The 27,862-nt window shown below is 44.8% G+C and overlaps 2 protein-coding genes and 1 long non-coding RNA gene across 4 annotated transcripts; 1 reads left to right on the forward strand and 2 right to left on the reverse strand.

The window, feature by feature from the left end:
- The first annotated feature begins 149 nt into the window (after positions 1-149).
- Positions 150-1,619, forward strand: LOC119452282 (uncharacterized). Its single transcript, XM_037714525.2, has one exon. It carries the CDS (start codon positions 260-262, stop codon positions 662-664), a length of 405 nt encoding a protein of 134 aa, XP_037570453.1. The 5' UTR covers positions 150-259; the 3' UTR covers positions 665-1,619.
- A 1,666-nt stretch (positions 1,620-3,285) lies between these two features.
- Positions 3,286-27,745, reverse strand: LOC119452825 (RNA polymerase I-specific transcription initiation factor RRN3-like). Of its 2 annotated transcripts, XR_005192137.2 has the most exons (14): positions 27,297-27,745; positions 26,293-26,382; positions 24,410-24,542; positions 24,138-24,225; positions 21,662-21,830; positions 20,479-20,562; positions 19,636-19,747; positions 18,672-18,814; positions 17,041-17,174; positions 15,210-15,394; positions 11,979-12,228; positions 9,158-9,242; positions 7,655-7,803; positions 3,286-4,111 (listed from the first exon to the last, which is right to left on the reverse strand). XR_005192137.2 is itself a non-coding variant. In XM_037714779.2 (13 exons), the coding sequence occupies exons 1-13, from the start codon at positions 27,489-27,491 to the stop codon at positions 3,992-3,994; spliced, it is 1,788 nt and encodes a 595-aa protein (XP_037570707.1). In that variant the 5' UTR covers positions 27,492-27,744; the 3' UTR covers positions 3,286-3,991. The 2 variants fall into 2 exon arrangements, 1 of the variants encoding a protein (XP_037570707.1); XM_037714779.2 differs by lacking the exon at positions 7,655-7,803 and having other exon boundaries at positions 27,297-27,744.
- LOC125945503 (uncharacterized) lies at positions 4,118-7,648 on the reverse strand. The gene is made up of 3 exons (XR_007466937.1): positions 5,992-7,648; positions 4,426-5,645; positions 4,118-4,376 (listed from the first exon to the last, which is right to left on the reverse strand). It is a non-coding gene; the product is annotated as an uncharacterized LOC125945503 (long non-coding RNA).
- Positions 27,746-27,862: the final 117 nt, after the last annotated feature.

The raw sequence follows: 27,862 nt of genomic DNA on the forward strand, positions 1-27,862 counted from the left end.
GTTTATAGAGGGCGCCTGTTACCACTCTCCTTCACAAATGTTTTTGTACACGTTCTGTTTGCTTTCTTTTTAAGACAGGGAAAAAAATATTAGCTGCGTTCCATCTAGAACTATAATCTGCCCATTTCTTTATCAAAAAAATAGCGTATCGCACATTAAAACTTTTTTCATCCACACGTATTGCGAGGGTCTTGCTTCGCGCAGCGCTTGCCTCACTTCATTCGTCCACACGGCCCGAAAAAACCCGCGTAAACAGAAAATGGCCGCCGCCGCCGCCGACCTCAAAATGGAGAGCGCCAAAACCGTAGACGTCCACCTATTCTCCTGCGACATCAAGCACCGTGGCAAGGCCAAGGCGTCCACTTACTTTTTGCCCCACGTCGAACCGGTCGATGGACAGCCGGGCATCTTCAAGTCTCACCTGCGCGGTCGACCGCTCAAGGGCCGTCACCTGACCCTTCCGGAGGGCTACAGCGGCATAGTTGCGCGCAGTGCAGCCACGGACTCCGGCGAAAGCAGCACGAAACAACTTTACGTGAGCGGTAGGTTCGACAAGATAACCGCATGGAACTGGAGCATCCCGCTGTACGAGGACAGGTGCCGGCAGATCAACGACTGGATCGTCGTGAACCAGGCGCTGCACGGACAGAGCGACGACGAGTGAAAGACGCGCCAAATCAAACGCGCGCCTAGTGAAATGTGCTGTTCATGAATATCGCGGTGCGGTTTTGAAAAGTTGGGTGTTGTTCAGAGAATTGTTCTGTTAAATCGCGCCGACCTGTGTTTACTCGAGGCGGCGATGCTGGAGGTTGTTCGGTTGTGACTGTTCGATGCCGTTTACTAACTGTGGTGCGCGCAACATCACCGCGTGGCATTCGATGTGGTCACTAAGAAGTCTGTTTCATTCCAACCGCAAGCTTTTTTTTTTTTTTTTTGCCGTGTTTGTTGCGTTAAAATAGCGGCAATAAAGTATACCTTGCAAATCACAGAGGTGCACCTTTCTGCAGCGTTACCGAGTTGTGTGCGTTTTTGCAATGACTGGGCGCGCGCTCTGAAATGTGGTTTCTGGAAAATCGTATTTTTCGTTTATTCGTGAGCCAGTGCAGGAAAAATTGATGCGACATCGTGCCGTTGTCATTCAAGGGCAAGCGCTTAATACCGCTCTTCACCGACTTCCTTGTGTCTATAAGTTCGGTACAGTGCACGTATGGAACCTGAACCAAGGTACCCAGAGTGCAGCCTAGTTGCACAACTTGGCACTACAAAATCTGCTGCATACCGGCTTCCTGTGTTCACCACACGCAATGCTTTTCTCTGTTAATGCTTCAAGGCTAGCCATCATTTACACCATGCTTTTTTTGTAGGCAGGCTTCACAAGCATCCTGCACACGTCCCACTAAGCATTTAAACTGAATACCTATGCTGCAAGAGCACAGCATGACAATAAGTGTTCAACACCTCATGTCGTTTAAGCACTACAGTACTGAAAAACGAACAGCATATGTGTCCTGTGCCAGTACGGGAGGCAGCGTTGCAACATCTTCTGTGGTCACGCTCCAGGTTGTACACTGTCCGTCAATGTAATCTGCACCACATGTGCATGGACCACATTAGAATTCTTTTAACTTTATGGGGGAGACAGGGCCTGACATTTACATGTAGTAATATTCTGGATTCTAAAGGGGGGGTAAGTTAACATTAAAAAAAAAAAAAAAGTTTAACGGCACATACGGCACTAAGAAGAGTGCATAAACCCTTTAACTGTCGACTACATAACTCGACATCACAAGCATCCTCTTATGCCGATAACGAATTAATTCATCTTAATTTTTGCACAAAAATTTGCTAACAATTTTACAAACATACACAGGTCTTAAGTTCTACACTTCTAAAAAAAAGTTTTCTGAATTTGTCACAGCGGTTAAGGTGTTGGTAGCAAGTTTATACCACATCATGTGTTGCCACAATCCTGGAAATTTATGGCACTCATTATATGGGGTATACATTTTTTTTATCGCTAACAGAACCTTTAAAAATTAGCCATGGCATGTAGCACAGTTCTAATTCTCGAGCTACATTACTCTCAGAGACGGACGTTATTTAAACAAATTAGATAAATAAGAGTACAAAATGAGGCAGTACGAATTATTTTTAATAGCTATGGACAAACTACTGGCAAAAGCTAACCTGAAGAGACTGTCAGAGAAATCAAGAGGGCTATTTGACTTTTATGTTTAGGTAGTCAAGCGTCGGCTGAACTGCCAGACAATGAACCGCATTACATTTTCTTCTGCACATGCTACCTTATTCTTCTCTCTTTGCAGAGGAATATCCGTATATTTCTCTCCATATATTCCATATATAATATTTAAATTAATGAAATTTTGCTAACTAGCTTTTAATATACTTTGCGGCCCACTGAAATTTACTAATTGCAGCCAGTGACTTCCGAAGTCATATCCACTCGGAACGAAATCTAAGAATGACATCAGTTTCAAGATGTGTGTTCCCAAATTTGCGATGAAATACATTGGTGTTTCAGTAATTTCTGAGCTTCAATGCATTAAAAAGCGTTTCATTTAAAAGACAAGTGGAACAACAGTGCATTTTTATCACAAGTTTAACAGCGCTTATCTCAAAACTGGTGCGAGTTTCAAAATTCTTACCAAGTGGATATGCCTTGTGAAATCTCTGGCTTCAATTCATCTATTAAAATATGTAAACTAAAGTACTTAGTTAAGTTTACTGAAAGTTTGCTAATTAGTAAATTATGCATTTTGAGTTCCAGTGTAAATAATGTCCGTCTCTTTACGTAATCCAGCATGACAGATTTGTGCCATGTGCCACAGGCGATTTTTAAACTTTTTATTAAAAAAGTGAAGTCCGGTAAACATAAGACTAACAGCCAAAGCAGGCTGAGGTACTTTTACATAAATTTCATATTTAACTTTTTCTTTTTTACTTCCTACACGCAATCTGCACTATCCTCGACAGCCTCACACGTTGCAATAAGACTCAATTTTTATTGTGGAATATTTTCCAACAAGAACACATTACCCAAACACACGTTTTGAACACTCAACCAAATATGTCGACCACGTGAAGTTTCCCCTACCATTCCAACAACACAAAAACACTCAACTTGCTGATTTCGAATAACCACCATCCGACACACTCAAAAGGGGCTGCGACTGCAGGTTCACACAATCAATAGCTGAAATAGGAGCTAAAGCTTTCACAACTGACATGATCACTTTCACAACACAACACACTTGCTTTCTGAACATTTATTTCGCAATATGATTTTAAATTTACAAGGGCTTGGCCAGCAGGTAATATACAAATCACCAAGTAATGTCATGTCCACATTCGCTGTACAAAATCCTTTAGTTCATAGAATGCGTGGATTTAGCGTTTAAAAGAATGGAGATGTACAGGCAGGGTAAGAAGTTTACAGCATTCAGGTTCTGCGAAAAAAAAAGTCTAACCTCAGCCTAGCTTCTCGGCTTGCAGCCATTATAACAGTACTACACTGCCTCGGTCGCATACACTGGCACAAGTAAGCGTTTAAAATCCAGGCTGCATGCCGAAGCACAGAAAATATTCGTCTTCTCAGATCGAGTGTCCGTAAACTTCTGACCCTTCCCGTACCTTTAATGACAGCTCAACCATTACTTGCTTCCATATTTACATTTTACTTCCTATAAATATCCAAAGAATTAAAGCTATAGCACTTCAGAGTAGCAGAGGAGACTGTCGTTAGCCATTTCCCATCACAGAAGAACCTAGACGAGTGACATCCCCATAGTCTTTGCGTGATGCTGCGATTAGAAGTCAAACACTTCCTTCCGACCTTTTGTCCGCGAGTGGCAGTATCGCTGTGGTGGCATCAAAAGTAGCAAGAAAAGATTAAAAGCCACCCCTCTGCATCGCACTGGTAGCGTCTAACATTAAATCCCAGATTTCTTTAATTACGCTACTAGCTTCCGAACTATCGGTGGTGACCAAAAGATAGACTGCGCTTGAAGCCAGGCGACGTGCCGTAACTGAACATTTCGGCGACGCAGCTCGGTGACTTGGGCGACTTGCACATCAGTTCGTCGTCATCATCCTGAAAGAGAGAGAAAAATCGAAATGACCTTTGGCATGAAAGAAAATGCAGGGGTGTGGGTAGAATTGCTGCTGATTTCACTGTAGATTTCTCGAGTACTTATTTCTCAAAACAGATGCTTCCTAGCAAGAGGCTATACTTTTAGTACTGGCTTGCTTGACTTCTGCAATCGCAACATGCCCCTAACTTATTCATTTGAAAAGTCCGTCACCAAAATTTCACTAATTGCATTGAGTAATATCATTTAGTGCAATCTGGCACCCACCTCTGCTATAATGCATTGGTAATATCATTTAGTGCAATCTGGCACCCACCTCTGCTATAAAGCATAGAAAAAAAAAATTATTGTATCTCGAAGCCCTGTAGAGTTGGACTTCAATAGAACGAATTATAAGATACAACAAAGTAAATCTAAGATGTCTCTTGTCAATACCAGTGTGTAATGCATAGATGTGCACAATGAATATTGGATATAACGAAGGTATCGTCTCTGATGCAACTTCGTTATAACAAGGTGTGACAATTTAATTATCTGATAAACATACAGCATATTAAGAAAATTTCATTTTTTTCTTTTTTTTTTTATTTCAACAATTGTAAAAAAAAATTAACTTTTCTTGCAACAAAGCCATCAAAATCGATGCAGCGGCTGCTGAGAAAACGATTTCTCCCTTCCCAGGTATTTAAATTGGAAGCTCGGAGCTAAAGCTTTCTCTTAAAGGGTCCCTGAAACGCTTTTTTAAAACTAATCATCGGATAGTCTCAATATTAAAGGACGTAGTCTCACGAATGACAGGTTGCAATAATTTTTTTAGTCCGTCAACTATAAGTGGACTTATCGCAGAGATATCCGGCTTTCTCTTTCTTTTCGACTTAGCTAGCGCGCTGGAAGCTACAGAGTGGAGAAGCCAACAGGGCACAAAGCCCCGGTCAAAAGTTGAGTGTCGCGGCAGCCGCGGTAGACTACACTACACAGCTTGCCGCTGGTACCTCGGAGGCCACACGCAGCAGACACAGCTACACGCAGCGAAGAACTGAATTTTCAGTCTTTTAAGAATAAAAAAAATATTTTTCATTTATTTAACTTCAGTTAGCAATTACGAATTACTGAGAATGCTCTCGCGATCATGAAATCAGCCAAAAGCGTTGCTGGGTCCAACTGCTTTCGATGATGCTGCATGACAACATTGCGGAAACGAGAGCGAGCGATTTTTCCCGGTGTTTGACAGAAGATTGTAAATTCCGTGCTGCATGCATTGTAGTATAATATTTGGCTCACATGTTCACAGCAGCCTCTACGACAGATCAGCAATGTTTTCACACTACAGTGAAATCTCGATATAACAAACTTCAGGGGACCGCGGTAAATGGTTCGTTATTCTGAAGTCGTTACAGTGAAAGTCCAAAAATGAACCATTCCGCCCACTAACCCATCAGTTCATAACTTGTCACCATATGAGCTATCCACGAAGACGGCGATTTTCGCTCTCGGCCAGTGCTGTTGCTATTTGCCATAGATTCCGGCCCCATGCACCTAAAGTCCCTATATAAGAAAAGTACCGCCATCCTTTGATAAACGCCGCTTCTCTCTCTCCTGTATCTCCGATTGGACGATGATAGCGCGCGCTTTTGACTTCTTTATATTTTCTTTTTTTCCGCCTGAGAGCCATGTTGAAAGTCCTCTGCGCAGCCGCAGTCGCCGGCGGCAGCGACGGCGCGCGCCGGGCCTGGAAGCTTCAACGTGGACTTTCTAGGTGCGCCACCGTCGACTTGGCTTTCGCAAGCAAAAAGTAAAGAAAAAAGCAATCGCTTTAGGAGAGGAAGCGGCGGAGGGAAGAGTAGATGGCGGTACTTTTCTTATATAGGGACTTTACATGCACCATCGAAGCACCGTGTAATAAGAGTGACACGCTCAAAACAGATGCCAACACTGGGAAAACTACCAACAAAAAGAAAGATCCATGTCGCCTGCAAAGCTTGTTTGTTTTTCACATTCCTTGCCGTGGACACCGCAGCTGTCTTGCTTGAGGTGGACACAGTGAACTATTTCAAAGCACAAGCGCGCGTAAGTGACACCGCCCAGATAGTACAAAGTGTGACCGTGTGGCAACTCCGCAAGTACGAAGGTTACATTTCTCCGCGCACGTAGCTGCGCAAAAGAGGCGCGCAGGAAGAAGGAAGAGACGCGCCTCCATTGCTAGGCGACACCTGTCTGGGCGGAGCATGCGCTTGCAAAACCTGATGCGTCGTCGCCTCAGCTAGTGTTCGGACGGCCCTGCGCATGACAGTCGCCACTTTGGGACCTTTTCAGAAAGAACGGCTCACCTGAATGTTAAGCTGACATACTATTATCCTGTTTCAGAATGAAAAAGCGCGAGTCGAGAGCTAAAGTAGTTCGCGGCGATGCCCGACCTGATGCGCACCTTCTCGCCTCGCTGGTCCCACTGCTCTACTGAGCTGCGCTGTTGGAATATCCGTCCACGCGGGGTCTTTGGATACACTGCGTCGTTGTTGAGCACAAGGGCGCCGCCCTAAACCAGGGACGGACCCACTGCAACGCGCGCCGGCATGTCATCTGCCAGCCTTAGGGTTGGCTGGTACGGAAAAGACGTGCGCGGGCGACAGCCGCTTCCCTTGTGACATGCCGCTGTCACCGATTCCCGTGATCGTCTCGCTGCTTTCAAGGCTTTTTCGGAACTCGTGGAGTGATTATCATGGGCAACTGGCCTTTCAAGAGGGGGCCGCCCCGCTTTCCAACGTGCCGATGCTGCGTGCCAGCGTACTCAGGTTTCCCGAACCCATGCGCCGCGGCGTCCACTAGCCTCCTGTTTTGGCTGCCGTGACTGGATACGGGGAAATCAAAGAATCCCCAGATTTTTGAATATTAGTTCGTAGTACTGAGGCGTTGTTAACCTGACACGGAAACTGAATAATGATCGTTATTCTGAAAAGTTCGGTATTCTGAAGTTCGTAGTACTGAAATATTTTTACATTGAACCCATAAGAAGTCAGCGGGGGATTTCTGAAAACTACGTTAATCTGAAAAGTTTGTTAATGTGGGGTTCGTAGTAATGAGATTTTACTGTACAGTGGAATCTTGTTAATACGATCTTCACGGGAACCGGAAAATAAACCGTATCATGCAAAAATCGTATTATCCGAAATACATTGCTCCTGTAAGACACAGGCTGGGAAAAGAACGGAAAACGTATTATCCCGAAAAATGTATTATGCAGAATCGTATCAATGAGATTCCACTGTATGTTCAAAAAAGTGTTTCAGGGCCCCTTTAGAAGTACGGACACAAAATTTCGAAGTTGTCATAACTTGTGAGATCGATTTCTACAAACAATCACACACAACATTTACAAAATATCAACAGAGAGTGTAGCTGGAAACATATTTAAATTTTAAAGCACGTGCGGGCAGTCAACCGCAATGTGCATCACCCCGCATCATTGACATCAACATGGGACGTGTTGTAAATACATTTGAGGACAAAACAACAATGTTACATCACGAGTTCTTGTTAATTCTGCCTACCATGCACCGAGCAGACCGTGCTGCTTGCACTTTTGCTCGTCCCAGGACCGAGACTACGGTGCTGTGCCGCTAAGCAGGCGGCGCTGCCAGTCTTCCCCGGCAGTCGCACGTGGCAGAACGCTGTCCGTGTCGTACTCGTGCATTTTTCACTTAAAAGCGTAGAAAAAAATTATTTCGCGCTTACCTCTGCTTTGTTCTCACAGCAATTTTGCAGAATGATTGAATTTTATTGTCCGAATGGTTCGATATAACACTTGGCGCACTTATGTACGTGGTTTTCAAGAATAAATGCGAATTTGCCTTCGTTTACGGGGAAGCCAAGTGCTGCCAAGCCGACGCTAGCACACACTTACATCGCCACGTAACAGCAGCTGCAGAAAGCAAAGCACCCATTCCTGTAGGGTTGCCACGTGGGACAAGCGGCTGGTTTGAAGATGCCTACACCTGAAAGTGATCGGCCACGTCTAGTATAAAGGCAACTCTCGTCTGCAGAAAATGGTCGTCGCCGGACGATGAAATGAGGACGGTGCCGAGGACACTGCACGTGTCACGTGTTTACGTAGATGGAGCAGGAAAACTAGCAACACGGATCTCACGCACGCAAACGCGTCACATTTATGTGTGATGCCATGACTAGCTGTGTTTATGAAGCCTCACATAAAGTTGCGCCACTCTCGTTGCTCTCTGAAATCGAAACTTGGACTGGTCGCTTTAAACAAGGCCCCAAATAATTGCCCGTCGCACACTGAAGCAAATGAGATTCCGGGCTGTGATTACTGGGTCTGTGGCTGCCGCATACAACAGGAAAGACAAGATATAAAATTTTCGTGTGAGTAGCACTCCTTGAACTGCTTTAACTCCCTGTTTGCTAGAAGTTTCCAGGGGTGTGTGTGCGTATGGGAGCTTTCACTCGCGAGTAACTCATGATCAAGAACAACACCCCAATATTAGCAACTACGAGCCATCATGCAGGTCTGTGACATCATAGGTGGGGTATAATAGAGGTGGCCTTGAAAGTAACAGGAGAAAGTGGGCTATATTTCATGCAAGATTGTGGGCCTTCTGCTGCAAGCAGCAGAATAATACAGTTGACTACCATTAATTTGACTCCTGTGAGACATCCGGTAAAACAGTTGGTATAGCAGAGACATTGAAGAGTTGTCTTCAATTTATGCACCTGAATAGATGAAGCCGCACAAGTTTCTTGGAGTCTTCATCCTCATTTGAAGCACCGTGCGAAGTGTTGTTTTACGAATCGGTGATGGTGATATACTGACATGTTTTTGCTGGATGACAGTGCATAAAACCAAAATCGGGAATTACTTCGCTTAAGCACCCAATTTGGATTTACGAGGTCAGATTTGGTATGCTACGAAATTGCAACAGGCTAGAACAGGTTATAGCTATAATTTTGCGTGTCAATGTTCACAGTGTGACCCTAAGCACAATAGTGCAGCCCATCATTTTAGTACTGACTCTCTGAAAAGTTGACAGAATGCAAACCTCGGGTTCGTCATCCAAGTCTGCGTCGTCATCGTCGTCAGACTTCTCGAACTTCCTGTAGAGGGGATCAATCCATTTGCCAGTGCTGGAGCGTGGAGGGAAAAGGGACAGAAAAATAAGATGAGGCAACTGATCAGAAGACAATGTAAAGGAAAATATCACAATTGATCCCATAGGAAACAAGAATAAATTCAGCTGCTCTTAAAAGGAAGCCTTAAGGCCGACCTCCATGGAGCGAAAAAGCGACCAACGTTCAGCGTCCGCCGCTCAGCAGCGGATGCCTGCTGCCCAGAAACTGTCTGCTCGCCGCCAATCTACTCTCTCCAGATAGTCGATGTGCAGTGAACACCGGCATTGGAAGTGGCCGCGCGCGCGGCAGAGAGAACGGGTCAACTGGACTGTAGAACGGCCGTTGGCTTCCATCTGTCACCAGAGTGGAGCTCATCTGGCCACAATTACTCCTCGCGGGCTTCCGTCTGTCGCCAGAGTGGAGCTCATCTGGCCACAATTACTCCTTGCGGGCTAAGTCGGAGGTACGGTTGGTGGCGTTCGCCCGCTCTTGTTTGTGTGAAGTGACAAACATGCAGGGGCGCTTCGCGCTGGATTTTTCACTGCGCAATATTCTCCGCGAAAGTTCACTCCGTGGAGGTTGGCCTTTAACCTACAAGAACAGAAAGTTGGCGAACTTATGTGCATGCACAGTTGATCTAACGGTGCAAGTAAGACGAAAATGGAAACAAGAGTTTGACCAGACAAGCGCTTGGTCAATCGAGCCCTCGTTTTTGTTTTCGTCTTACTATCACTGCAGGGCCAACCATTAAAGTCTTACTCTCAGTGCAAAACACCGTCAAAATTTTAGTTAAGAGTCTAACTATTTATTGGGCAAGCTTGCGGCCAGAAAGAAAAGCGACAGTCAAGCCACAACGATATTGACGAGCACAGTCATTGGTTGTCAAAATGTAAACTCATAGGTCAAGTCTGCTTGCTATTAGTAGATAGCACATGATTCACTTCAGTACATTCCAGATTAATCGCTGGAGTTTGCTAATATTCAAGGATGTACAACACTATTCGCTACGCACCACTCAATCTCATAAAACATGCCTACCGTATTCATTCGAATATAAGGAGAGGTTTTTCCCCAGATTTCTTAACCTCGAAGTCACCACCCGCCATATACGCGAATTTTGCCTTACAGTGTGGCTTTACAGCAGCACGCGCCGTGGTGCCGTAAGGCCACACTACAAGAAGAAATTCGCGCTGCCGTGAAACCACACCTAAAGGCAAAATTCGCATATAACCTGCATTTCGCACGTTGAAGCTCCCCCCCCCCCCCCCCCCCTCCTATTTCATGGTCGCCATTGTGCATTTTGGCTGTTTTAGTAATTGAGTATATTAGGCGATTCCTGCGGAGTCTAGATAATCGGCTACTCTGTATAGCCTTATATTGGTGTGCATACTAACATATGTTTTTTCTTGGGTCACCCCAGTTGCACCCTTGCCTTATAAGCATAACCGCCTTATAATCGAATAAATACGGTAGTTTATTACAGAAGAACAACACGATGCATTCCAGATACTGTAGACACGTCTTGTGTAAATCAATAAGTTCATAACAGTGATAATCCAGGAGAAAAGAAAAATACTGTAACAAGTAACACAATGGCATGTGCAGAATGTTGAGAACAGTTTAACAAGCTGTTTCATTCCCCCGAAAGACAATACTCATGCACTGCTGCTGATTACAGCAGAACCTAATTAACATGTTGCTAGCTTCAGTATAGACCACTTATAACGTAAGCGTTTATAGTGCAGAACTGGCTACAACGCGGCCTTTTCCGACTCCCGTTTACCCTCCTATAGAACTCCATGTATACGCATACCGCTTACAGTGCAGCCGCGTGAGACGAAATACCGGTTATAATGTGGCTTCCGCGGGAAAATCACACCAACAAGAGCAGCAGCAAGCACACTTCTCAACAAGGTGCGTGCTCCCGGCCGGTGTATGCATTATTCAATGCAATGAAACTCCCATTAATTCGAACTTATTTGTCCGCACATCGGTTAATTCGGACTACTTTTGGAGCTCGGTGAGCGAGGAGCGCCGCAAATGTGCGACGCAAAAGAGCAAGAACGCGCTAGCATCCAACCGAAACGAAGCGGCGGAGTCCGCATCGCCACAGCCATCAGTTGAAACCGTACGTTAAGTGACAACAACGCCGGAATGCTTCGAGCCTATTTTTGTTGTTAAAGCCTGTATTCTTGCGTTTACCGCTGTGCATAACACCGCGTTGGCCACGGGCTTTCGTAACTGCGCAGTCGTCATCCACGATCGCGTCGATAGCGGCCGCGGTTTTCTCCGCAGCGGTTGCGGTGAACAGTAGTTTCATTTTTACTCGGTACGCGCGTCTGCCGCGTGCCTAAAAAGCTGCGTAGTCGCCATCGATGATTGGATAGATAGCGACCGCGGTTTCGACGGCCAGTTGTTGCAGCGACTGGACGACTCGGTGCGTGCGTCGGCGTCGGGCGCGTGCCTTCAGCACCGCAAAGTCGCCGTTCAAAATCGCGTCAATAGCGGTCACGGTTTTTTCCACAGCGGTCGCGGCAAACAGTTGTTTCGCTTTGACTGTATTGCCTTGGCTGCTGTGTTCCATTTGCACAGTTCTCTATGGTGCCTTCGTTGCTTCTGCGACGTCTCTCCCCTACAATGTTTCTCCCTCCATCTCTCACTCTATTTAAACGTTTTGTGGTCTCACGGACAACGAATCAACAAGGTTCAGAGTGTCATTGACGCAGAGCTGCAGAAAGTCTCCACACTCACCGCTTCAGCACATAGGGGTCAAACGGGAAGAATGCATCGAGGACTGTGTCCCCGTACGGTGCGCTGTCCCCGCCGGCCGTGGGCAGGGCAAGACGCTGGTTGCGCTCGATGACACTGTAGCAGTAGACAAGCTGGTAGTGGCGTGCTATCGAGGCGAACTGCTTGACCACGCCGGGCAGGCAGGCCTTCAGGGGGTTCAGCGGGCACATCACGAGGGCCTCCAAGTTCAGGTCGCGCAGGTACTGCAGGCCTGCACATAGTATGGCACACTTAATGATGAACCCACAAAACGGATTTCAGAAGTCTGTAGTGATACCAGAGGAGCAGAGTGAATCTATGGAAAAAAGTCGACAAACAGTTCTGAAACTGTGAAGATTATCAGACAATTTTATCTCACAGTTAAATCCAAGTAGTAGTACTAGTAATTCAAAATCTTCTTAATTGATCAGTAAGTCCCAGCATAGTCACATGTATTCAAATTGGAAAGAACTCTCACATATTCAAACTTCTAGAACCCCGCAGCGGTTATTCCAAAAGAAGTTTCACTCTTTTGGGCAGAGTCCGATGCATCGCTAGTCATCATAACATTGTGAACCACAGATAACGTATTTTTTTGCGTATAACCAGCACCCCCAATTACAACAGCCGGAAAAGAAACAAAAATATCCGTGCGTATAACCCGCGGAAATAACTGCATGCAACAACGCTCAAATATTTGCAAACACAGTCTATCCGCGCATGCACGACTAGTCCACGTAGTATCTTCGGCTAGCGGCTCTGTTCCACTTCTTCGGCGATGCTGATAAAGCTGGATTCACATACGATCGACGTGATCGCGGACGAATCGGTCACGTGACATCTGACGTGAATCGGATCGCTTAGCAGGTGCAGCTAGCATTCTCGCGACAGAGGATGACAGTGTGGCCGAAGCAGCCCTTGCATGGGCAACAGCAATTTCTCTCTCTGCCATATCGCGAAGTGCTTCGCGTGGACCGCGGGTACAGTACCGAGGAAGCACCGCGAGAACGGGTGATGTACGAGTTCATCGGCGCCGCATGCACTATCCGCAAAATGCCAGCCCGTAAAGAGGAGGAGAATGGACGACCATAAAGGAAGAGAGCTTCAACACGCAGTGGTGGGCAGAAGGTGGGATTCCCTAGGAGATAACGAAACTAAATGGTGGAGAACTTTGCTTCGAGGTGTGGCTACACGGCAGCACGCGCCGCGCTGCCGTGAAGCCACACCCCCCTCCAAGTAAAATTCGCGTAAAACCCGCACCCCAACTTTGCTGTTAACGTTTTTGAATTTTTGGTGCGGGTTATACACGCGAAAATACGGTATTAAACCTTGTAGCTTCGTGTGATACGTTAGGCCCACACTGCATGCATTGCCACAGAACAGGGTAAAGTGCCACAGCATTTTAGCATACCGCCATTGCACGCCGAGCTTCAGCAGACAAGAAAATTAGTGATGCAGTATAAAATTAGGCCTTTTAAGGTGTTTCACATCGCCAACAGATGACTAGTGCTAAATGCTGTGGCATTATCTGATTGGCACATTGTTCACAGGGCACACTCATGCGATTATCCTTCGTGTTCCAAGCTCAAATTAGGCACACTCGTTATGTGATCCGCAATTTCCGAGACAGCAATACCAAAAATGCATGGCAAGCCACTTGGTCTCGTTGATACGGTACAGTCACTGATCGACAAGTCAGACTCAGTCCCACTCCACCTGCACGACCACGTGCCAATTTAGCCACTGAGTTAACTGGTTCAAGCAGGTAAGCTATATCTTAATAAGCTGCTCGCTCCTCTTCGAAATGGAAATTTACGATATGCCTAGTCGATACAGTCATAGATGACTCCACCCAAACCACAGCACGAGCCAATCGAAGTTGTGAAAGGCTGAACTGCGTAAGTTCCGCGCATCCAGGCTTGTTCCTTTACTTAATAAATTGCAACAAATCAACTTGACTACCATAGCAAACTTTTCATTAGACGCAATCAACAAGCAACTTCACACAGAGCCAACTCCACGCTTGATGTTTCCAGTTAAGAGGGCGGCAGTTAAGTGAAAGAACAGCCTGACAATGATTTTTGTGAAGAAGTCAGTGATATACGGCTGGGGATGGAGATTCGGTGCATTAGGAGACCGTACTTAGGACTGCCTGCAGCAACAGCCATAACCATGGTCAAAAGACAAACTGACCAGGTTGTATGTAAGCATATCTGCATGCATGAGGCAACGCGTTGGCAAGCTTTTTTGGCTGCTTGTGAAATAGGAACTTATTTTCTGGCGAATTCAATATTTCCGACCCCGTTCATTTGAACTTTAAGGCAGTGCCCACAAATTCTGAATTATCGATTGATCACTGTATTGCGCCCTATACTGCGCATATTATCGAGGACAATATTAAAAGGAGGCTTACTTTTGTTCAAACTCCACCTTATTCGAATAATCTTCCAGTCCCCTCGTAGCTTAAACTGACGATGTTCCACTGTATTAGGCTTCATTCTAAAGTGTTGTAAAATGTGAATGTGCAAACAGACGACGATACAGACACACAGACGACAAGCAAAAGTGCATTTGCATTTTGCCTGCGTCCCCGCTCGTGTCGTCGTTTGCTCGCGAATTGAAGACTTACATCGCATAGCTTACTTGCCAACTAATCCCTTCACCCTCTAATAGTGCCTCCTGTAAGATGAAACAAGCTGGCTGACAAACCTATTAATAGATCGACAGCTCAATCAGGCTTCGTGCACGGCATGTATCCCGAGTAGACACACGATTTGTGGAGTTTAAAACGTACCAAAGTAACACTGGGGCGATGAGAGACACCACAGTACAGAGCTCCAGATTAATTTTGCCCAGCTGGGGGGTTCTTTAACGTGCACCGTAACCTAAACGCACGAGCCTTTCTGCATTACGCCATCAGAATGCAGCCCCAGCATGGGTGGAAATCGAACCCACGACCTCGTGTTCGACAGCAGCACACTACATCTACAGTGGAATCTCGATATGATTCTGCATAATACGTTTTTTGGGACAATACATTTTTTTTCTTTTCCTGATAATACGATTTGGCTGAATAATACGTTGGATGATGCGATTTTCGGATAACATGCTATATTTTCCGGTTCCCGTGAAGATCGTATCAACGAGATTCCACTGTACTCGGCCAGCACTCCAGAGACAAGGGAGCGCACAGAGCGGCACGCAGACCCCCACCTTTCTCGCCATCTGCAATGCCCTTGTGGTGGAAGGCAAACACGTAGAAGACCGTCTGGCAGACGGCGTAGAAGGTCCCGTGCCGCTGGACATCGTGCTGCGGTTGACAGAATCCGCCGTCGTTCAGCGAGGCCATGTAGCCGTGTGCCCATTGGCACATCAAGGACAGAGAGTCGCACACCGTGCTGCAATACAGAAAAAAAGCAAGAGAAATGCCATTTCATGTTTGGAGCACAGCTCCAAATACAATAAAACGATGCACTTTGACAAGCTGGTACAGCTGAACGTTGAACATCGTTCAACTGTCATAGCTGACATGACAACACCTTCATCGCATTTTATATTTGTTATGAGCATTTGCAGTAAAATCTTCCTAAACAAACACACATAACAAAAAAAAATAGAAAATCGCAAGAGCTCGTGCTTTCTTTGTTGAATCTGGTACCAGCACATTCTGTGGATCGAAGACAGTGCCAAGTTACAAAGCCAACTGCAGAAATGTTTCACTTTGGCTAAATCAGTTACAAATGTGTAATACATACTACTGAAGAATCTTAGCATCTACTTTTCTTTATTAGCCGCATTTATATAGCACCTTAGCAGAGGACATGAGCACCCGACGGTTGGCAGATATGACGCAGATCCCAGAACGTGGCCTCCAAGATATTCAATGCATTGCAGGTGCTGCCTGACCATGGAAGCATGACTAAGCGCCATACCAGTTTACAACACTTTGAGTTGCAATTCCCGGTGAGCAATCACAAATAGTTGGCAGTTTCGCCCAAAGGGTAAAGCACAGACAGTGAGAACAAGGCGTAACGTTGCGCTTGACCACCTCGGTCGGCGTCTTAACTACATGCGGGTGCAACATGGCTTGAAGCTGTAAACAAGGCAACTTCTTCCGTGCAGAAGAAACAGCAACCTGGCAGCTACCAGGCGTCTGAGAATGCTAGTGTCATGAGCACTGCCAGTGGCATTGCAGGCGTTGCCCCTCAACGCTGCGCGTGACGAGATTGGACGGGAAACCGTTGGCATTAGTCGGCGCTCATGTAAAATGTTAGATTCGCGAAGAGCACTGGCGACCGGTACCAGTGAAATTGCATCACGTTGAGAGTGCGAGTCCAAGTCTTGTTTTTCATTTTTTAATGGTTTAGGATAAAAGGCATACACTGCAAACAAAATGTTTTATGATTGTTCTTGCGTTTTACAACTGCCAAAATTCTGAGGAATAAATCAGTCAGGACCATCAAACCTGGTCAGAGCAACTTTGATGTTTAATACTACTACACAGCACCAATCTAGCATATCGAAGAATCCAAATGGACCACGCATCCATCGCTGCGAGCGAAAATTCGCCAGGAGCGTCCATATAATTGCTATCGCAATAAAATGACTATTTTTGCAAGATGTTTGAACTAATCCACACTTATTTCAAATGTAAAATTTTGCATAGCGACTGCTCAATACCTACACCATGTGAGACTAGGCTTTATAAATGTTCTCAGCTATCACAGCAGTTGGCCTTAAGGTGCTGGAGGTGGAGACGGGCGTGTATTTTTCCGTGTAACTTGTATATTATGCGTTCTGATATGCCAAATTTGTTTCAAGTTATTTTTATCCTAATGATGCCAGTCTTTATTTCTTCAGATTCATAGAAGGGTAGCCTAACAACAAAGACACATTCAGTTTTGCATAATAGCTTTCATTAAAATTAAAAGTAAAGATGCTGAATAAAAAAAAAAAAACTCATCCACAAGGGAATGTTCACCTTCAATTGCAATCATTGAAACAACGCTGTCAAGCAAATGAAAAGCAGCAATGGATGCCCCACCTGAGAGGCACATATTTCGCCCGGGCCAGAAAGCTCCCGATGTAGAATGCCGACGCTTGCCGCACGATGCACGATGTGGCCGGGTTCTGGACTTTCTTCCAGAGGTAGTCCAGGAATGCAACTGCCAGGGCCGCCTGAGGAGTTGTCAGCAAAAAGAAACTGACTCAGCTGCAAGCTATACACAATAGAACATCTTTGATCAAAACCTCACAATCCCAAGTGCAACATTCATACTGACTGATATGTCCAGTAATTTCATAAATGTGCCTCTTAATCATCAAGTCCACCACAAGACAATGCTCTTTCTCAGTTGTCTCGGTTTAGTGGCACCCATGCACGTAAGAGCAGAAAATGCACAGGGGCCTGGCAATGACCTCAGCAAAAAGCATGGCCACTGACAGGTACCCATCGCCACCAACCCTATCACGATATGCATCTTCACCTGTCTGCGTGACAGTGGTGTGGCATAGTACGCAGTGCCATTGCACTGGACAATTTTACAGGCAATAATCAAACCCCACAACCATTCTTTGCTGCCTCTTTGAGCAGGACCGGTCGCAGTGAATAGCTTGCAGAAATGAAATCAAGCCCGCAGTTGCCGCACTGGGAATGGACTCTAGTGTCCTGCAGGCTGAAAGCTACTTTCAAATTTAACAGCATCTGCCTTGATGACTCGTTGCCGACGTACGACGATTGGCCATTTAAACGGCGTACTGTAACGGCCATGCGGACTGTGAATGTTATCACACGATTCGCAGTACAAGTTTGCTGGTGGCGGCAAGGCCCATATATAGGCTGGTTTGCTTCAGTACTGCATCCATTTTTTACCTTTTCTGAATAAAAACACGCAACAAGCGCTTCTACGCATACGAGGCACCCTGCAGTCTCACGGCCGGGTGACATGGGCTTGCATTGTTAGCATTGTGTTAGCATTGCAATCAGTTTATCAAAGAACATTCAGCAGCGCGAGTGACTTGTGACATTCGTCTGCAAAAAACAAGAAATAAGGAAACTTCTGTGCGTTGTTGCGGCCTTGGAGAAACAGATCGGTAAATTCCCGCTTTTCACTATCTTGGAAGACTCTCCGAGACTTAAATAAAAATTAAATTCTGGGGTTTTAGGTGCCAAAATCACAATCTGATAATGAGGCACACCGTTGTGGGAGACGCCGGATTAATTTTGACCACTTGGAGCATGGACATTTTTGCATTTCGCCCCCATTGAAATGTGGATTCCACGGACGAGATTTGATCTCACGCCCTTATGTTTGGCAGCGCAATGACAAAGCCACTACACCACAGCGGGTGCTGCCCAAGACCCCCCCCATGTGGAGTCTTTAGACAACTTCAGATGGGCATATTTTATATTTCGGATTATCAATGTATCGAAGTACTTCGCGATCCTCCTTGAGTTTGATATATTCAGGATCGACTGTACTATGTTCAAGAATCATGCGCTACCTGATACCACAAGCGCATACTCGTGTGACAGCAGAAGCATGATAGCAAAGGCATATAATTAAACGTGCACAGCAATACAATCCTAACTACACACTCATATAAGCATGCGATCTTAGTAATCTTCATTTAAAAAATAATAAACAGCCATCTTAGGTGTTAAGTTTTGCTCACGGGCCGGAAGCTGCACAGGTAGAAGAGGAGGAACTGGACGTGGCAGCACTTGTGCGTCGGCAGGACTATCTTGTCGAAGATGGTCAGGAAGTCCTTGAAGAGCACTTTAGTCTTCTCCCAGTCCAGCTTGGACAGCTCACCATCTGCGAGGAGGAGAACATCACGTTCACCCGATACTAAGACAACGCAAAACAGCAAATGACCACTATGACGAGAATGCGACAGATGCGAAACACTGCACGTGAAAAACACCTATGCGGGGCTCTTCAAGCAGCACTGACATGAAAATTTTGGGTCCTACTTTTGTTGCTCTTTTAGGTGCAGTTAAACCTCGATATAACGGCGTTGGTGAAGTTGGCACTTTACTTCATTACATCGAAATTTCGTTATATTGAAACTCGACCTTTTATGCAACTAAGTACAGTCACTGACGGACTTTTCTTGCATGGAAGGGGCTGTAAAATTTGCCGAATTATCGAGCAATCAGAAAAAACGAATTTCAATCAGAAAAAAGAAATTACTCTTTTGTTGAATTTGGGAGTCGGCGACCAAAGGTACAGTTTCATGTAGTGTCGACGATATCTTCGAATCGGTTGTACGAAACGAAGCTTTCACGTCTGCTCGGCCGCTGCAACTAATACTGTCACCCACAGTAGGTGGACGAAGCTGTCATGAAGAACACAGGCACAGCGGAGAGAATGCTTCGTCCCCCCTCGCTTCAATGCGTCTCCGAAACTCGAGATTACGTGCGGGAAGACAGCGCACATGAAGCCACGGCCATCTCGGCTCTCCTTGTCTTTGCACCCATCGCAGATTAACTCCATCACAGGGCGCGCAGGCCGCGTACTGCGCTGACAGCCATGCAGCCGAGCTAGAAGAGACGCACGCTCACTTGCCTCCCCCTACCCCTTTAATGTGCACTTGACCAAGTATTCACACTGCTGTGTTAGAATAAATCACGCACCTTTGGCATTGCAGTGTTGTTGAAAATGCAGGTAGAACTGATTGAGAACCTGGTCCAGAATGTCGGCAAGGGGATGCTGCATACGTTCCGAGTCGGTTCCGTTGACTTTTTCCTGCAATAAATGCAAGCGAATGCAAAAATTGCACCGAGAGCAATAGCTCTCTTTTTACAGCAAGAGCTTCGTGCTCGCAAGCAAGGACTTGCAGGCATTTTTCCCAATACTCGTAGAATTTGATGCTAAACACTTGAAAGCACTTGCGCTAAACATCATAATTCAGCGAAAACGTGATCAATATATCAGCATTTTGTTATACCTGACTTCCTGTAGTGTAAGTCGCATCTGGTCCTTATAAGTGAGAGAATGTTACTACAGTCAAACCCTGATATATCGAACCCACATATAACGAATTATTTGTGTATATGGAACCACTGTAAAATCCCCTTGAAAATGTCTGTAAAAAATTTTCATTTTACATATCAAACTACCTAGATATATCAAACTTTTTTGTGATCCCCTTTAGATTCGATATATCTGGGTTCGCATGTATATGCAGGCTCATTAAAAGTCTGTTCAACTTTACCTGCACATGGGGGGGGGGGGGGGGGGGGGAATCACTGGCATCCCTTTGCAATTTTAGCCTTATGAGTGCGTTGTTCATGTCAGGATACATCTGCTAACCCACTTTTTTTATAGATGCTGCTTATAGATGTCTTGTAGCAAAATAGAACAAGACAGCTGTGAGGTCCATAACATGTTACACCAGAGTACCAGATAAAAGGACACGCAAAAAAAAAAAAGATCTATATTACATCGCAGCAAGATGTGTATATAATCGACCATACCATTTCAAAAATGTCGCCTCCTTCCATGGCATCGTCCTCGTCTTCGAGCTCAGCTTCATTTATTTCATCCTTGGGGCAGTGCAGCTGAAATGTACATTGAAACAAATTTGCAAGAAATTTAAGCTTGCATGCTCATGGATAAAAATAATGCTCACATTCTCACAGACAAGGAAAAAATTACATGAAAAAAAAATATATATATTTCATGCACATGAACTTTAAAAGGGTCATAGTCATCCATCTATTCTCAATTTATCATCGTAACTGAGAGCAAATATGGTTAAACACACAAAACAAATTTTTTTAGGCTTGACATTATGCACTGCATGTTAAAACTGTCCCATAGCAAGGTGACAAAATTTGTGTGCATTCAGTGGGTAGAAAAGTAGTATTTCATTTTTTTTATATGGCAGTGCAACCATAATGCAGTCTGGTAACACTGATGGGCGGCGAAATGAAGTGTGTTTTGCATGGTCATTGTAAGCAATATATGCATAGCTTTGTTTTGCACATACTTATCGTTCGGCAGTCAGCATGAGACAGCTTGATTAAGCAAGTGAAACAATTGTGAACACAATGCGACGATGCCCTTGCTGTGCCAAAGCATCCAGAGTGAGGATAGTCCGGCACAATGCACACGTGGTTTCGGAGCAGACGACACAGCAGTGGCCCCGCACTTCTTGACGTCACACAAGCCATGTCAAAATGGTGGTCGCTGTGAGGCTTAGAGGCGGTAATTTTAAACTGAAATTTTGCGTTAAAATAAGCACTAATAATACCGCAACATTTTTTTTTTTTTTGCATGTGCATAACCCATACTGGCCCTTCTACTCACAGCTACAATGATTAACTGAGAATAGCTGGACCACCGTGTCATGGCCCCTTTAAGGAAAATGATGTTAGCTGCTGTGTATTTACGAGCTGTGCATTTCAATTTGGCAAGCAAGGAGAGTGGAGACACACTACACACGCCGTCGTAATGGCGTACAAATGGACAAGACACATGCTACACATGACAACAATCTGTACGGTGTGTGTTTGCCAACACACAGTGTGTAAGCATGAATGGAGTTGTTGTTTTGCTCATTAAAAAATAACTAGTAGTGTTACTGCCACTTGCGTCGAATCACAGTGCTCAAAAGCGTAAAAAAAGAAATGTAATCAGAAAAAGATATCAACTCACGTCAATCTGCAACGCCTTGTGGGTGAGCAGCTGCAGCAACTCCAGCCTATGGTCGGGGATGTAGGAGGTCAGGCGCAGAAGATGACCCACGAGGGATGCCTGCTGGGCGCCCTCGCGTTTCATGTAGGGAAACACCTCGGCGAGAATCTCAATCAGCCGTGCGGGAGCCCTGCGCACGATTCAAGCCAGATTGATTGATTGTTTTTTTGTGTTTAATGTGCCAAAGCTAGACTGAGTTAACAGGAGACACCGTAGTTAAAGGCTTCGGATTAAAGGCCAACTGTAGTAAAATTGCACTTTGGCTAAATTGGTTGTGAATGATACCACTGAAGACTGAAGTAGCCATGGCAAAATCACAGGGCTTGGCGATTGTATAATTTTCTTAATTGCAACACACATGCAGAAGACGCTTGCAGCCAGCGTGAAGCGTCTATGACGCAAATCCCAGCACGTCATCTCAAAAATTTTTCAGCACGTCGCAGGCAGTCGCCTAACATTGGAGGTCAAGCCAAGGACTTGTGTGTTCTGGGTCGTGTGTCACTTTCAGCAAGCAGTAATGGCATTTCTTTTTAGTTTCGGTATCAAAAGCAGCTATCTTTGCGAGCTCATTGTAACACTTCCACTAATATTTCAAACACAAAATTTTGCATGAATCCATGTGCAGACATCTTAAACTAGGTTTTTTAAGCGATCCAAAATTTCATTACAGTTGGCCTTTTTGGACTGCTTCAGTTTCTTTAACCTACACTCAATGCTTTACTCGCGGACAACTCTCTGTGGCAAAAAGCTATGGAGGCAGAGCTTTTGCACATGTGTTACCGCGCCAAGCAGTCCAGCAACATTTCACAGTGCTTTCAGTTTCCTAAAGAAAGCAGCTTCCACGTGCAACGGTTTCACATTTACCCAGACGCGGAAGAGAAAAGCAGAAAAATAATTCAGTATTGCCACTCAGTTGTGTGTTTTGACATATTTAGCTGTTGTAGATAAGGTATTTACGTTTTCTCTTCTGCAGCTTAATCTAATACAGATGAAAATGTGAGGTTTTTTTCAGAAGCGCTTCAACTTGTGCGCAATTCGCCTCCATAGCTTTCCCTTCACTGCCATAGAATGTTGTCCGTGAGTTGAGTGCAGGAACATGTCTGCGTACCTTCTCCAATGAATTGCAAGCCACCATGGCTAGCAATCGAATTCGCAATCTTCTGCTCCGTGTCGCAAGCCCATAGCCACCGAGCCCTAAAAGTGGGTCAATTGAAGGTGCTAACACGCAAGTGGAAAAGTGTTCTTTAATTTCTTGACGGCATACACACACACAAGCACAATGTATCGTGTGACATTGAATGGCTTTCAAGCTTTCTGGGTCAAGCTATCTTATTCCCTTTCCATATGCGCGTGCAAGCATAAGCATTTTTTCTCCTTAAAATTCAGTTGCAAGTTAGCAAACCGTGTCGTCTGTCCCCAGTGTTTCCCGTCTGTTTTGTGCTGGCCGTGAAAGCAATGCAAACACGAACTTTTGCTTTGTTCTCCCCCACAACACTGAGGCTTTAATGGGAAACCAAAGAAAAATATTAAGCCAAGATGGATCGATAGAATAGTATTCACTTAGAAATTACTATCATTTTGTGTGTGCTCAATATATGACTTTGTCGCGTAGAAAATAGACCCGCCGAAGGTCTCGCTGCTGCTTCTTAATGTCAACGACCGATGCCAAAACAGACAAGCCGACTCAATCTCTCTGTTACCTCCCTCTATGGCATTCTCTGTGAATTAGCCAGTGCTGATGTCACATCAGAGGTACCATAATCTAAAATAGGTGGTGCCGCTCCCAACTTCCCATTTTCATCATTTCCTCGCCACAAAAAGCCATATTCTCGCTAAAAATTATGAATTCGTTAATACAGAAACCTAATCTTTCAATCTAGCTCGGCTTAATATAGCCACGTGTACTTGTTTATCTTTCTCAGGTGACCGTGTTTCACCGTCAACAAGTGTTATCGCTTAGCGCAGGACGCGCCTGCATGTAGCGGAAGTTTCTCGAATGTTATCGATGGTTCTATCCGCTATCTGTTGTCGCCGAACCTTGTGTAATCTGATTGCATGTATGCGCAACGCGAATTGTGTAGTACTTTCTGGAAAACACGTCGGCACCAGCGATTACTCTGGAACCTTCGATGACTCGATGTATAAAAGCCGACGCACTTGACCCGCTGATCAGATTTTCTACAACCGCCGACCGCGTTTGCCACTATCGTTGTTCTTTGAGCGTAGCCTATTTTTGTGGCCACAAGTTCGCCCAATAAAAAGCTAGTTCCATCATTCACAGTATTGCTACTGTTTTCTCCATCGTCACTACTACGTGACAATATTCTGCCTCGGTGTCCCGTTCAGGTCGCTGCCCATAGTGATATGTCTGAGCTGCTGACTACGACGACAAGACTTGCACAGTGAGAACAGAGCTGCCGATTGACGCGACACTTACGTTGGCACAAGCTTGAAGAGCAGCCGGAGAAGTGCGTGAAGCCTCTGGAATTTTTCTTCCCGCTCTGGTGTGTCCTTTGAGGTGGCTTCTGCAAAGAGTCAAGAAGCTGTGAATACAAAGACGAACACGCACAGAAGCAGCATGGGTCCAAAGATGGCCTGCAGTATGTTTAAATGAAAAATATTACAGAGACCAGAATTCATTTGAAATGTTTTCTTATTTCCCTTTATCCAGCACAACAATGTGAACGTCGCAACAGTTTTGTCACAAACCTGGAGACATGAAGGTGCCTAGGAGAGCTACGACGATGTTCCTCAGGATCACGGGGTGGATGAAGACCATATCGCAGGCTAGCTGTGAAAATGCGTCTATGACGTGAACATTCCTCCTGAGCAGGTTGATTCTCTGAAAAAGAAAAGAAAGGCAGCAAGCAGCACAGGGCCGTTGAATATAGTGAAGAGTGTCAAAACAGAGCAACCAACTACCTTTCACCATCTGCAATTAGGGTTGCTTCACCGGCAAAGCCAGTTCATAATTTTGACATCGGCACCCCATTTTCCAGTTCTACAGCCCTCGATAAATTGGCACATTATGAAGTTGCACCACATAACTTAATTCCTTAAACTTCCCTCAATTTCTTCAAACGCCGTACATGTTGTTGTCATCACATTTGTACGTATTTCTCGATTGTTTTACATAAATTATAAATAATAAATTATTTGCAACAAAAATGGCATGATAATTTTAAAAGAGTGGTAAATGTTTCTAATCCTTTTAATAAAAGTTAATCACGCAAAGTTTGCACCATTTTGTTCGTACTTTTGTATCGAGCACTTCTCACAAAAAACATACGACCTCCTCCCCCTTCACAGTCTCGGTTTCTTTATGTATTTTATTTAACCACAGTACCCTTAAAGACTATCATTTGAGGGTGTTACATAAGGGGGGACAGTAGAAAACAGTAAGATGAAATACAGAACAAAAGTATGCTGACAAAGTTCAGCTAGTAAGAAACAATTACTTGTAGGGGTGTGCAAATATTCGAAATTTCGAATATGAATCGAATATTTTCCTTATTCAAAGCGTATTTGATTCGAAAAATGCCTATTCGGAAATTCCCGAATACTCGGGGAGGGCCGAATAATGGTAGAATCGACGAATGTTCGAGTAAGTAACGAATTATATGCTTGGGCCGCATTCTCCTCAGAATATGTTCAACCATTGAGAACTTCGCATGACGCGCTCATTATCTGTCTGCTCTAGTTCAGTCTATATGCATCACGCCCATGAGACAGAATCAGTTTCAGTTTCTTTTGTACCAAGCTTTATTCTGTGGCTCTTTCATCCGATGTACGAGAAATGCCGGAACAGCTCCTTATCTTTATATCTGAGCACTGAGAAGAAACATGTGCCATATTATAACACAGGCTATTGCGGTACAAAATGCTATTACCTGCGCCATGCTCTCTGCCTTCTACCAATCAAAGCTCGTATATACCTGTCTGAGAGCATTACCTGAATGCATTACCTGTAATTAGTGTCTCTTTAACCTGCAGCAGCCTTGTAAAATTCAGTGATATTTTTTAAAAGATAATAAAAGCAACTTTTACCTCTGTTTTTGCAACTTTGTAATAGTACACACATATTTGATTCGATATTCGAAGACAGTTTTTTGCCTTCATTTCATTCGATTCATATTTAAAAATTTCAATATTCGAACACCCCTAGTGATTCATAAAAATTTAATTTGTAAAGCACAAAAAACAATTGTATGATAAAAATACACAAGCTCACAGAGTCTATAGTACTGAAGTATTTAAACGCAACTCACAAAAAAAAAAATGCTCCTTTAATATCTTTAATTTTCAAAATGTCAGAGTTTGTGGTATGCGCTTTGGAAATGGTGGTGTCCCTCAGCATTATGTGCTACTATGGCGCTTTCAGCGCTTCTGTGGAAAACAGGCCTCTTCGACTGTAACTTAATGACTGTAACGACTGTAGCATGCATGCTTGTGTTTTCTCCATACCTTTTATCTCTCATCACATTATTGCACCTGGAGTGTCGGAAGAACGAAGGAGCAACAAAGAAAGCAAGACACTTAAGTCTTCATGCAGATTACAAGGGTGTCAGCACAATTATCGCATTGGCACTTACCAGAACGCAATCCAGCACTTCGTCATTGTGCCTTTCAATCAGCGGTGCAGAGTTCTTGATGCGTTTCAGCAACCTCACCAGCGCTTCATCCTGAAGAACCCCACGTGCACCCAAACGACAACATAAATGTAAATTCTTTCCGACACTGATAAAAACCGACCAATTCGCACCAATCACGCTTGCCACAACTGATCACGCTGATCTGCACAATGCTAATTAAGTGCACCACATCATGCCCAGCACCAGCACTGAACCAAATGCTAGTTTCACAACTCATCACATAAGTTTACATGCGATGACAGTTTTGGGCCACAGACTGACTGCATTTTTGCAGCAATAAGGCTGTTCGTTTTTTTTTTTTCTTTCCTTTTTTTTTCTTCCTTTTTTTTTTTCTAGGCTAGTCGAGGAATTTTCAGTTCAACAATTCAGAGTGCGAAGAAAGTCGCAACCCGCAAATCTTGTTGTGTGCTAGAACCGAAAGCCAAGCTTTTATGCCCAATACCGGCATACGTGAATGAGGCCAAACTAGAAGAGTTGCCATACTGTTTGTTTGGGGTTTATTTGGAATTTGCTTTTAAGAAAAAAAAATTGTTGTATTGATGCCGGTCCTTTAACTGTGGCGCTTCTCATAGCCCCTTGTATCGGTTTGGGACATTCAACTCCATATAGCAATCAATAAATCGATCATAAGCCAGCCGCAGACTGTCGCCGGATTGCGGGTCCGTTGAGCAATTGTTGTCGACTCCCCCCCTCCAAAAAACAGCACTTGCGCAACGAGTTGCAAGCGAGCGGCCAGCGGCCGGCATGTTCGGCTTCGGCTTGTTTTACCGTCAGTACTACATTGATTACAACTTCGTTTCTGGTAGTCGAACCGCTAATATGCCAATTCAGTAATCAAGAAAAGAAAAGAAAAAAAGCTGACAGTCAACGCTACAGAAATGGAAGGAAAACTGTGCAGGAACAGCTATCTAGCGTGTCCGGGCAAGGCCTCAAGCACAACTCACGTCGGTGTCAGCCGACTTGAGGACACTGATCAGCTGCCTGTAGTTGCTGTCCATGACGTTCGACTTGTTGGCTTCCGTGAAAGCCACCTGGACGTCAATCTCGTCGGCGGAAGGCAGCTTGAATCCCACGCGGTTCTCGACCACGACGGTCGATGTCGACGGACTACGTTTCTTCAATATCGACGTGGTTGACATGATGGTGACGAAAGGGACAGAGACAGCTCAGGCCCGCGCGAAACCCAGAGAGGGTTGTCAACAGACACACAGACTGCCGTTAGCAGTCCGAATTTCTCAGGTGTTACCGTACTGTTCGTTCGGTTTAGAATCGCGAAAGTACACGTTCGAACCACGCAAAAACACGACGACGCGTCGTGACATTATATGCTGGCGTAGCACGAACCAACCATGCGGCGATGAAACCTACATAAAAAAGGGCCGGCTTTCAACGACTGAGGATTGATCTGACTTCAGCTTACACGCAGGTTACTGGCTTCGCAAACCTGACAAGACGTAACAGTATGGGTGTTCTGTGGTAACAACCGTTGTAAACCGCAATCGTTCAACAT

This window comes from Dermacentor silvarum, chromosome 5 (assembly GCF_013339745.2).
Source record: "Dermacentor silvarum isolate Dsil-2018 chromosome 5, BIME_Dsil_1.4, whole genome shotgun sequence".
Classification (NCBI taxonomy): Eukaryota; Metazoa; Arthropoda; class Arachnida; order Ixodida; family Ixodidae; genus Dermacentor; species Dermacentor silvarum.

Excerpts from the sequence above, each read along its gene's own strand:
- LOC119452282 (XM_037714525.2), top strand. The coding sequence starts at position 260 with ATGGCCGCCGCCGCCGCCGACCTCAAAATGGAGAGCGCCAAAACCGTA.
- LOC119452825 (XM_037714779.2), bottom strand. The coding sequence starts at position 27,491 with ATGTCAACCACGTCGATATTGAAGAAACGTAGTCCGTCGACATCGACC. Across the intron at positions 26,383-27,296 it reads TCAAGTCGGCTGACACCGAC|GATGAAGCGCTGGTGAGGTT; the intron begins GTGAGTTGTGCT and ends GGGGTTCTTCAG. Across the intron at positions 15,395-17,040 it reads GCGAAATATGTGCCTCTCAG|CACGGTGTGCGACTCTCTGT; the intron begins GTGGGGCATCCA and ends TCTGTATTGCAG.